This window comes from Tubulanus polymorphus, chromosome 10, assembly GCF_964204645.1.
Source record: "Tubulanus polymorphus chromosome 10, tnTubPoly1.2, whole genome shotgun sequence".
Lineage (NCBI taxonomy): Eukaryota > Metazoa > Nemertea > Palaeonemertea > Tubulaniformes > Tubulanidae > Tubulanus > Tubulanus polymorphus.
The window spans coordinates 2861225-2874110 of NC_134034.1; the positions used below are offsets into that span (position 1 = coordinate 2861225).

The 12886-nt window shown below is 43.2% G+C and overlaps 1 protein-coding gene across 1 annotated transcript in view; it reads left to right on the top strand.

The window, feature by feature from the left end:
- Nucleotides 1–12886, top strand: part of LOC141912222 (uncharacterized) — a 79731-nt gene that overhangs the window by 9408 nt on the left and 57437 nt on the right. Inside the window, exons 3-4 of the mRNA XM_074803440.1 lie at nucleotides 4631–5641; nucleotides 7849–7923. Coding sequence (XP_074659541.1) covers nucleotides 4631–5641; nucleotides 7849–7923 — 1086 coding nt within the window. The remainder of the gene's footprint in view (nucleotides 1–4630; nucleotides 5642–7848; nucleotides 7924–12886) is intronic.

The following is a 12886-nucleotide window of genomic DNA, read 5'->3' on the forward strand; positions in this document are numbered from 1 at the left end:
TCCGGCGGCTATGACATGTTATTACGCGTTAAACATTTCGCGTGCTCCACTTTTCGTTGATGAGTGGAAAACAATTTGTGCCAATTGCTCTTCGGGCGAAAAGAATAACAAGTAGGTCAGTTATTCTCGAGGCGCATCAATTATGAACGGTGCGTAAAGCAGACGGATGATTCTGTAGTGTTTGTTGTAGCGATCACCAGGTGGCGCTTATCGGCGGGATTGATTTTAATAATAATTAATATTTAATAATAATAATAATAATAATAATAATAATAATAATAATAATAATCTTTATTTAGATTGAAATTATAACATACTATAACACTCAGTTTTATTGATACATAATTAGATAGATTTATAAACATGTTACAGAAGTTATAATATCGATCGAAGGGGCCCGAGAAGCAAAATTCTTGTAAAAAGGGTCACCTGCTACAATCACACAATCACATACACACTGTTACAATCACACAATCACATTCATCCAGAAGACAAATCAGTAATATATTTTATCTTTTGATTGTGTTTTATTTTTATCAAATTCCGCGAAAATACTTAGATTTGAATAACTTAAGGAACTTCCGCGTATTAAAAGATCTTTATATTCAAAACTTGTTAAATGTATATAAACTGGTCTATAAAACCAGCCCCTACCGGGTTAACCTTTAAACAGACTAACTATTTACTAGAAGTTATATAAATTTATGCGTAATTGGCATTCGGTCCCTGTCTCTGGTGGATTGCTTCCAGAATATCTGAACCGTGGCATTTGGAGCCGTACATTTGTCTAATGGGATGGCTCCTGCTTCCAGAATATCCAAGCAGCGGCTTTCACCGGATTTCACCGGAGCCACCCGTCGAAGTATAGGATGGCTCCGCTGAAATCGGCGCTTCAGATCCTGTTCTCTATTTCGGCGAAATCGCGATGCGGCGTGAAAGGGTTAACGCGGCGATCCGTCCGTCTGCTCGTATCATATCACTACGCCGCCTACTCGCGACCTAACCACGCATTCGGTTCTCCTCTCGCGTGAATATAACGCCGGCGGTGACGAACTTCTCGGAGAGCGTTTACCTTGTGCGAGTGAAATCGAAGACAGTGATCTATAGATTACCATGACAACTTGTGACGATGATGAATGCATACTGTTTAAGTGTTTCATTCGTGTTGGGGGTATGAAGTCAATCTGCTGCCTGTGCAGTGTTTGCTGGAGTTATGTAACAATAGACTTCAATATCTGAATGGATGAATATAATCAACGTTTATCGAACCCCTTTGAAATATTGAGATCCATTTAAAGGAAAATTGATCCGATATGTAACGTGTATGAACTCCTAGTAGAAAATGTGGTGCTTGAAATTGCTTCAATTGGAGCTAAACGCCTGAAACTCCTTTCAAATTTTGAGAAATAAGAGATTTTTATTTAGTTTGGAGTTGTACAGTACATAATCGGCGCAATTGGGATTTGTTTTTACCCAATTAGGCCGATACTGATTAGAGAATTAGGTAGAGTACATGATAAAGATTTGTTCTCAAAACCACTGCATTAACCCGTTCAGTGCTTCTACACCGCAGTGCGGTGTAAAAGTCAGTGATAGATTTTGCTAGTACACCGCACTGCGGTGTATTGATGTAATTAGTAATTAGTAATTATCTCTCTTGAAAAATGGCAGCACGTGTCAAACAAAGTGAAATACTAGTAACTAACGATACACCGCACCGCAGTGTAGACGCATTATAGTAGTATTCCCGTTATTCAACACACTAGGGTGGTATTTTTTAGAATTTTCAAATTATTTGTAGCACTATAGGGTAATGATTAGTCAGCACTGAAAGGGTTAATGGTTTACCGAGATGAGCAGTACCGATTTCCGAGGAGTCTACTGTAGATTGAGATTGAAAGTGATTTCAGAGGAGTCTACTGTAGATTGAGATTGAAAGTGATTTCAGAGGAGTCTACTGTAGATTGAGATTGAAAGTGATTTCAGAGGAGTCTACCGTAGATTGAGATTGAAAGTGATTTCAGAGGAGTCTACCGTAGATTGAGATTGAAAGTGATTTCAGAGGAGTTTACTGTAGATTGAGATCGAATGTGACGCAGACGCTTCCTCGAAATTTGAACTGCTCTTAAAAACTCCTTGAAAACGCCTTATTATCATCCACGAATGACTGATCCATGCTGGGACCGCGAATTTACTTAGATCTGCCCTCGCAGCCCGTCGGTATATCATCGGTAGTAAGGGTCCACTCAGATACGCTCTATAAGCATTATCAACTGTCGAAAACACACGACCAATTTCCATTAGCGCCGATTCAGTCAGCCACTGGGCGTCTTTCATAGTTCGAGATTAATCTCGGCGAGGGAACGCTGTACGGAAAAACAGTGCAATGAGTAATCAGCGCACGAAGAATTCCACGAACAGGACGCGTAAAGAATGCATTTCGAAAAGCCAGCTAGAAGTAATTTCAGACAAATCAAAATGACAGACGGACAGACTTTAAAACAGACTGACTTTTAACCCTTTCAGTGCTGACTTGTGTACCCTATAGTGCTGGAGATAATTATAAATTTTGAATAATTCCACCCTAGTGTGTTGAACAACAGGGATATCGCCATAGTGCGTCTACACCGCGGCGCGGTGTATCGTTAGTTACTGATATTCACTATGTTTGACAGGTGTTGCCATCTTTAAATAGAGACAAAAAGTAATTACCAATTACATCAATACACCACAGTGCGGTGTACTAGCAAAATCCATCACTGATTTATACACCGCACTGTGGTGTAGACGCACTGAAAGGGTTAAGCAGACGAACATTTAAACTTAAACTTAAGAATTTGAGCGGACCCAAGAAAAAAGATCTACAATCCTTTCAGTGCTGACTAATCAGTACCCTATAGCGCTGGAGATAATTTTGAAAAATTCCACCCTAGTGTGTTGAATAACGGGAATACCACTATAGTGCGTCTACACGGCGGTGCGGTGTATCGTTAGTTACTAATATTTCACTATGCAAAATCCATCACCGATTCATACACCGCACTGCGATGTAGACGCACTGAAAGGGTTAAGCGGATGCATTTTCAAGAAAACATATTCCGTAGCTGACCGACTTCGTAGCTGACAGATATTTAAGCTGACAAACTTGAGAGGATTTTAAGCAACACTTAAGAATAAAAGATCTCTAAGCAGTCGAACTTTTTGAACAGATGTATTTTCATCAGTGTTTCGATTACCGCGAGCACCTGGGTATCGGGTTCTTTTCGGCGTCTATTTCCCTACGCGAGAGTCATTCAACGTTTCTTTCGGTAAATTGTCATTTCACGTAAAAAAAAAACAAACTGGCGAACTTAGTAGTTTTCACTTAACGTTCGTTCGTCGTCGGGCTCGTGCGCGAACATCCGTTGCCGTGGAGATGGTATACGCGAGTGAATGACGATGGCCTCCGGGGGCGACGGCGAGTGAGCTGATACGTAAACGCTACTCACCGATCGAACTATCCGCTTGTAATGATCGGGGCGGAAATAAAACGATACCTCGTTTTATCCTAATCGGCCGGGTCGCTTTGTAAATTGCAATAAAATCTTTAATCAGTTGATTTCTATAATTGCCGGGTCTGTTATTGTTAGCTTGATCATGATTTCTAAAAACGTAATGCCTAGCGCACATCGACACTGCGATTGGAGACAACTAGTTGCAAGGCAGTTTTCGGCGCATGAGAGCAACTGGCTGGATACAATCAGTTGCTCGAATGTGTCGATGTGAGCGAGCTTACGATCGATAAGCGTCGATCTATCTCCAGTTCCAGCCAGTTGCCCATGTTCTACTTTTGAGCAACTGGTTGTACTCAATCGCAGTCATATCCGTCGACGTGCGCGCTCTGGATCTCGACGATCGACACGCGCCGTGCAGTTGCTTCAACTGACCGGTTGTAACTAGATTTCGATGTGCGCGGGGTAATCGTTCGGTAGCGACTAGTTGTCTCCAATCGCAGTGTCGATGTGCGCTAGGCTTAATGTACCGGGTAGATAGGCGGCTGGGTCAACTTTTTAGCTCGGCACAAATGAAAAACAAGGTATCAATTTTTTCAGGGTGATACGGCTTAGATAGACTGTTTCAGTCTCTCCGTGTAGCCCCATTATCCTGTTACATTTGTCTTCGTCCGATCTTACTTATTATATCGTTCAATAATGTAACATCGTAATGAAAATAAATTTCAATTTCGCCTTATTTCTTTCCAAATACCTCGGATGATGGTTTTTTGTTGCGGCCACATTTCCAGGAGAGGAGGGAAGGACGATCGATTTGAAAAAAAAGCTTTACCCACCCCATCGGACAAATTATCTCGGGATAACTTCGAAAACGGATTTTTAACGGCCACATTTCGAGCAGAGGAGGGAACAGGGAAGAAAATTTGGAAAAAAGCTATTTTTGACTATTCCATAGCATAAAATATCTCTGGGTAGTAGGGAATTTTTTTAAAGAGAAAATTGAAAGTTTGACCTTTGACCCCCTCAAACTATAGGTGGCGCTGTAGTATAGCAGACGTTCTGCGTTGGGTTAAAAATGATGAGAATTGGATGAAAATGTATGATTAATATTAATAATCTCGTTTGGTCTCTTTTTGCAGATGATCTATTCGGCAATTGTCAGGATAAATACCGCGAGAAGGACTACTTCGCGTACTCGCTGAAACTCGAAACGCTGCAGCTACTCGAAACCGACCTGCAACGGTTGATCGACGCCGGCTACGACTGGACGAACCTGTACACGCAGTGCGTCGTCAGCAACATCCTGCTGTCGAGTCGGCTCGCGCACGAGCCCGACCGGCGATTCTGCGACTCGCGCGCGCCCGTGCCCGACTGGATGCGCCGTCTGCAACGCGAAAACGAAGCCGAAGAGAAGCTGCAGAAAGAGGTCGAAGACGAAGAAGATGATGATGATGATGATGATGATGATGATGATGAAAAGGATGTCGCCGGCGCCGGCGGCGAGGATGCGATGACCGCGTTGCAGAAATTCATCGCCGATTACGAGTCGGATTTCAAAGACGTCGGCGACTCGAACGCGGACAAGCGTCTGTCCGACGGGAAATTCGTCGACGTTCACAAATACGTGAAGGCGACGCGTAAGAAGTCGTCGAGCGGGAGTTCCGACTGGGTTTACCCTCGTCCGCCGCCGTCACGACGCGCGTACGAGTCGAAGAGCAGACGCGTTTTCAACGATGACCTTGACGACGACGTCGAGCAGACGCGGCCGACCGAATCCGATTACGAGTGGTTGACGTCGCGTTACGACCTGCGCAAGTATCTGAAACAGTTGGACCTGAAAGAATTGGAGGTTCTGCACAAGTATCTGACGGCGATGAAAGGCGTGTTGATCTCGCCGAGTAAGGGTCTGTTCGAATCGGCGGCGACCACCTCGTCCAACAACAACAACAACGACGACGGCGATTATTACAACGCGACGCCCGATGATTATTTCGAATCGGGGATTCCAACCTCCTCCGCCGCCGAGAAATTACCGTTCATCAACGAAGTGATGCCCGACTCGGAATCGGCGCCGCGGCCCTCCTGGCAGCCGGAATACGACTTGCCGCCGACCGCGAGGATCGTTCCGACGGAGTTCGACGAGGATTTCGGTGAGTTGTTGGTTTTTCTTCGGGGGCGGTTTTCTTTTCGAGGTTTTGTGATCAGAGGGGTCAGTTTTTTCGAAAGTTGGTTCACCTCTTATCTAATTGGTTCGCACTAGTGAACCCTTTCCCCTTTCAGTGCATGTGCACTGCTGATCGGGTTGGCGGATTAGTCGATATATTCTGCTCTATTAGACCCTACGCTTCCCTCTAGTACGATTTTCAATAGATAGATGGCGAATTGGAGTTAAGATTCGCGCTATTGTAGGCCCTACAGTAGGCCCTACTACGATGAATTCCTGATAGATAATATCGAATTCCGCGAAGATTTGGACCTATGCTGATTCTAGGCTGCTTAAGTAGGCCCTATTCTTATATCAAGGACAACATAAACCCAATAGGTGGCGAACTAGTCAATACTTTGTTATCTAATAGATAGTATAGTATCTTTGCCATGTCTATAATGAATTCCTGATAGATATCCGATTAGCGAAGATTTGGACCTATGCTGATTCTAGGCTGCTTAAGTAGGCCCTATTCTTATATCTAGGACAACTTATACCCAATAGATGGCGAACTAGTCAATACTTCAGTATCTTCAATAAACTGTCGCTAGTGGGCTATTTTCTACGTAGATTCAGGCTATACGTGGTCAGGGTGTAAGAGGGGGAGGGAGGAGGGAGTTAGGGGGTCGTTGTAAATCGAAATCAGTAATTAATTTCATCCACTATGATCTCGATGACCGGAACTAAGCTTGAGCGATGCCAATAAGACGTGGACACTGGAAGGCGGCTCGCGCAACTATTTAATAACATCCCTCTTCCGACCGCGAGTACAGAAATATGCGGCAACGGTTCGATTTAAATTGCGATTGCCCGAAGGGAACGCGCCGGGAGGGGGGCGTCTAATTACTCGCTGAGTTGATTGCATTATGAAACGTCTTTGTCTTACGTCGTCTTGAAATATTGCAATATGACGAACACGATTACTAAACAATGCCTCGAGGCCTCGGGATTTGAAATCAGTCCACTACGGGACCCTTCGACTCCTCGAATTCGTAATAACTCTTTCTAAATGGAAAATCCTTTAAAGGTGCTCAAAACTCCTTTGATTTTAGCAAAATGCTTGAGACTCCTCCAGAACTCCTTCAATTTTGAGAAATAGGCAATTAGATACTTTAGTTGTACATTAGACTACGCCTTAATCTATTAAGTTGGAACCAGGAATTCTTTACCCTAATAGTTTTGGTAATTTTAGTAGTGTATAGGATAGATATTTGATTACAATACCACTGAATTAATGGTTTACTTGGAAACACAGTACCGATTTAGGAGTCGACAGTAATAAGGATATGAAAGTGATGTAGACAAAATTTGAAATTTCTCCTTTAAAACTCCTTATATCCATGAATGACTGATCCATAGGGACCCTGTTAAAACCTCTTATATCCATGAATGACTGATCTGTAGGGACCCTGTTAAAACCCCTTATATCCAGGAATGACTGACCTTTAGGGACCCTGTTTAAACTCCTTATATCCAGGAATGGCTGATTTGTAGGGACCCTGTTAAATTTCCTTATATCCAGGAATGGCTGATTTGTAGGGACCCAGTCAGAGAGGTCAGTTTTTTCAAAAGTTAGTTCACCTCTTATTTTCGCACTAGTGAACCCTTTCAGTGCATGTACACTGCAGTGCAGTGTATAAATCGGTGATGGACTGTGCTAGCAGACCACATTGCGGTGCATTGATGTAATTAGTTATTTGGTATTTTCTCTATTGAAAGATGGCATCACCTGTCAAACATAGTGAAATGTTAGGAACTAACGATACACCGCACCTCAGCGTAGATGCACTATAGTGATATAGCAGTTTCATACTTGTTGTGCACTGAGGTGGAATTTTTCATAGATTTCAAATTATCTCCGAACGCTTGAATAGTGCATCTACACCACAGTGCGGTGTATTGTCAGTCACTTATATCTCGCTGTGTTTAACAGGTGCTGCCATCTTTCAATAGAGATAAAACCTTATAACTAATTACGCGATGCGGTGTACTAGCAAATCCCGTCACTGATTTACACGCGGCACTGCGCCCCATATATACACCCCAGTGCAGTGTAGAAGCACTGAGAGGAAGCGTTTCGGTTTAGTTGCTGTTTAGTTAGTTTTTCCGTTTGTATTCATTTTTTGTTTTTTGTTTCGTTTGTTTATTTAGATTCCGATTACGATTTGAGTAAAAGCGACGTTTTGCCGATCGACCAGATTTACGATGAAGAAAAATTCGGAAACGGTACGTAGGCGCTATTTAAGATCACTTGGAGTAGAGATTTTTTTGGGGGGGGGAACGGAAGAGCGACATGACAAAATAGAATTTAGAAAAAGAATCTCCTTTACAGGCATTTTAAAACGGGAGGATATAGGGTAAACGAAGATATGAAATTTATTTTTTATTATTCAAATATTTTAAAGAAATACGGGGACTGCAGTGAAAATCGAAAAAAAAGAGTAATTGTCTTAGTGAATATTTTTAGGGGAAAACGGATAAGATTGGCGCATGGGGAACGGGGTGGCGTGTCATTCTGGCAGCATCTTTTGACCCACTTCATAAGTTACCGATAACATTTCGCCCTTTGTTTTGCAGACATGGTCATTTTCAGGTTTATTTTCGACCAAATTTTGCCCCTGTTAATCTGAAAATTGCCAAGAATTTTCAGCAGGGTCTTACGGAAGTCTGGACCTTTCGATGGCCACTCGTCCCCTTATCAGCAGCGGGTCATTACTCAAATCAAGGAGGTTTAGGCTTGAGTCGCGAGCAAGTTCAAGTTTCCAGTTCAAATTCATTTCACGCAATGCATATGACAGGCTGTGTATACAAAGATTGATGATTTGGAGCATTATTGCCATATTCCAACTGTATCGGCATATTCCAACTGTATCGGCATATTCCAACTGTATCGGCATATTCCAACTGTATCGGCATATTCCAACTATATCGGCATATTCCAACTGTATCGGCATATTTCAACTGTATCGGCATATTCCAACTGTATCGGCATATTTCAACTGTATCGGCATATTTCAACTGTCGCGATGAAAACATCATTACATTACTAATTAGTCAATTGATGAACAGTAGCATCTTTTGGCGTATAGGAACGGTTATCGGGTTATCGCGATGATTTCTTACACAGACGACGAATGTTTCCGTTAATTTTACACCAGCTGTGTCTGATAGTGCTGGTATAGGGGCTAGTCTGATAGTGCTGGTACAGGGGCTTGTCTGACACAGCTGGTACAGGGGCTAGTCTGATAGTGCTGATACAGGGGCTAGTCTGATAGTGCTGGTATAGGGGCTAGTCTGACAGCTGGTAGAGTTACCAGTCTGACAGAGCTGGTATAGGGGCTAGTCTGATAGTGCTGGTATTGGGGCTAGTCTGATAGTGCTGGTATAGGGGCTAGTCTGACAGCTGGTAGAGTTACCAGTCTGACAGAGCTGGTATAGGGGCTAGTCTGATAGTGCTGGTACAGGGGCTAGTCTGACACAGCTGGTACAGGGGCTAGTCTAATAGTGCTGATACAGGGGCTAGTCTGATAGTGCTGATACAGGGGCTAGTCTGATAGTGCTGGTATAGGGGCTAGTCTGACAGCTGGTAGAGTTACCAGTCTGACAGAGCTGGTATAGGGGCTAGTCTGAGACTGCTGGTATAGGGGCTAGTCTGATACTGCTGGTGTAGGGGCTAGTCTGACACAGCTGGTAGAGTTACCAGTCTGACACAGCTGGTATAGGGGCTAGTCTGACACTGCTGGTATAGGGGCTAGTCTGAGACTGCTGGTATAGGGGCTAGTCTGATACTGCTGGTAGAGGGGCTAGTCTGACAGCTGGTAGAGTTACCAGTCTGAGACCGCTGGTATAGGGGCTAGTCTGATACTGCTGGTAGAGGGGCTAGTCTGACAGTGCTGGTATAGGGGCTAGTCTGACACTGCTGGTAGAGGGGCTAGTCTGACAGCTGGTAGAGTTACCAGTCTGAGACCGCTGGTATAGGGGCTAGTCTGATACTGCTGGTAGAGGGGCTAGTCTGACAGCTGGTAGAGTTACCAGTCTGACACAGCTGGTATAGGGGCTAGTCTGATACTGCTGGTAGAGGGGCTAGTCTGACAGCTGGTAGAGTTACCAGTCTGAGACCGCTGGTATAGGGGCTAGTTTGAGACCGCTGGTATAGGGGCTAGTCTGATGTAGATGCACCAACAAGTGAATTCTCTAAAGCCAATCATAACCTGGAGGACAGTGTGTATATCTCTTGTAGACGGTGTGGCTGCCATCCGTAATAGGCTAATCCTATTTCCCCAACTCGGTTCCGATAATTGAGTACGGTTGGTTTTTTTGTAAGTTGATTGCGTCTCCGACGTTCTCGGTGAATGTACGCGTGTATGCATTCGTATCGACGTGATGATCCTGCCCGTCGACGAATTGGAGTCGACTCCCAATGACTTCTGACTTCATCAGTCGGTCACGACGATCGATAGGACGCTGAAGAGCGCTGCGGTTAAGAGTTTAGCCCTTTCGATGGGCAACTCATGACCCGAACCTCTAGGGCCGGTTTTATAGACCGGTATAACCTTTAGCCGGGGGGCTAATTCAATTCATTATCAATTGAGTTAACCTCCGGGTTAAAGGTTATACCAGTCTATAAAACAGGGCCCTGACTTGTGTGGTCATTATTACGTAGTCCAGACTTGTGTCACAAATTAAATCAAAAGACCAGTGAAGATTTGCTTGAGATTCAAAATGAGCTAAGCCAGTATCACTGGGCCGATAAGCTTAGCCCAATCTATAATATTGAGTCCTTTTTTTAGAACTGGACCTTATTGGGCTTAGTCCGGTTTTATCATAAGTCTTTACTAGATAATTGGACCATAATTGGCTTAGCCCGGTTTTATTGTAAGTCTTTACCATAGAGTTGGACCATAATGGGCTTAGCCCGGTCTTATTGTAAGGCTTTACCATAGAGTTGGACTATAATGGGCTTAGCCCGGTCTTATTGTAAATCTTTACCGTAGAACTGGACCATACTGGGCTTAGCCCGGTCTTATTGTAAATCTTGATTGGATAAACTGAACCATGATAGGCTTATAATAGTGCTATAATTAGTTCTTTACGTGCAGGCATAACATATGAAACCACGGTAACGACGAGGAGTGGCACCGTTTACATCGTAGTTGACCTTTTGTCCGCGGCGTCTCGAAAAACATCTATCAAACTTAGCGGAAACCTGTATAATAAGATACGGCAACTGTGGAACTGTGGCCATAGTCAAATTAAACCCACACAACTGTGGAACTGGGTCCGGAGACAAATTCAACCCGCACAACTGTGGAACTGGATTCATAGTCAAATTAAACCCACACAACTGTGGAACTGGATTCAGAGACAAATTAAACCCACACAACTGTGGAACTGGATTTTCAGAGACAAATTAAACCCACACAACTGTGGAACTGGATTTTCAGAGACAAATTAAACCCACACGACTGTGGAACTGGATTCAGAGTCAGATTAAACCCACACAATAATGCAACTGGATTCAGAGACAAATTAATCCCACACAACTGTGGAACTGGATTCAGAGTCAAATTAAACCCACACCGCAATGCAACTGGATTCAGAGACAAATTAATCCCACACAACTGTGGAACTGGATTCAGAGACAAATTAAACCCACACCGCAATGCAACTGGATTCAGAGACAAATTAATCCCACACAACTGTGGAACTGGATTCAGAGACAAATTAAACTCACACAACTGTGGAACTGGATCCAGAGACAAATTAAACCCACACGACTGTGGAACTGGATTCAGAGTCAAATTAAACCCACACAATAATGCAACTGGATTCAGAGACAAATTAAACCCACACAACTGTGGAACTGGATTCAGAGACAAATTAAACCCACACAATAATGCAACTGGATTCAGAGACAAATTAATCCCACACAACTGTGGAACTGGATTCAGAGACAAATTAAACTCACACAACTGTGGAACTGGATCCAGAGACAAATTAAACCCACACGACTGTGGAACTGGATTCAGAGTCAAATTAAACCCACACAATAATGCAACTGGATTCAGAGACAAATTAAACCCACACAACTGTGGAACTGGATTCAGAGACAAATTAAACCCACACAATAATGCAACTGGATTCAGAGACAAATTAATCCCACACAACTGTGGAACTGGATTCAGAGACAAATTAAACTCACAACTGTGGAACTGGATTCAGAGACAAATTAAACCCACACCGCAATGCAACTGGATTCAGAGACAAATTAAACCCACACAACTGTGGAACTGGATCCAGAGACAAATTAAACCCACACCGCAATGCAACTGGATTCAGAGACAAATTAATCCCACACAACTGTGGAACTGGATTCAGAGACAAATTTAACCCACACCGCAATGCAACTGGATTCAGAGACAAATTAATCCCACACAACTGTGGAACTGGATTCAGAGACAAATTAAACTCGCACAACTGTGGAACTGGATCCAGAGACAAATTAAACCCACACGACTGTGGAACTGGATTCAGAGACAAATTAAACCCACACAACTGTGGAACTTGATTCAGAGTTAAATTAAACCCACACAACTGGAACTGGATTCAGAGTTAAATTAAACCCACACAACTGTGGCCACTGGATTCAGACTCAAATTAAACCCACACAACTGTGCAACTGGATTCAGAGACAAATTAAACCCACACAACTGTGCAACTGGATTCAGAGTCAAATTAAACCCACACAATAATGCAACTGGATTCAGAGACAAATTAAACCGGCACAATATTATTCAAATTGATTCAGTAGAACAGCTCACAGATTTCTCAGTATACCAGCTGCAGCTATTCTGATGATCCGGTGTTCACATCCTATTCATATTTAATCGCAATGATTCGTATATTTCCATGGTTACCATACATTTCTTAACTGACCGGCATACGGCTTAGTAATAACATCTTGAAATTATAATCGGGATCCAGTTACACTGTGTAATTTGCTTCCACAACAAGCTGTCAACCATCCCTGATTGTCAGGAACAGTCTCTGAAAATGGTTTACTGTTCCCTGATTGTCAGGAACAGTCTCTGAAAATGGTTTACTGTTCCCTGATTGTCAGGAACAGTCTCTGAAAATGGTTTACTGTCCCCTGATTGTCAGGAACTGTCTCTGAAAATGGTTTACTGTT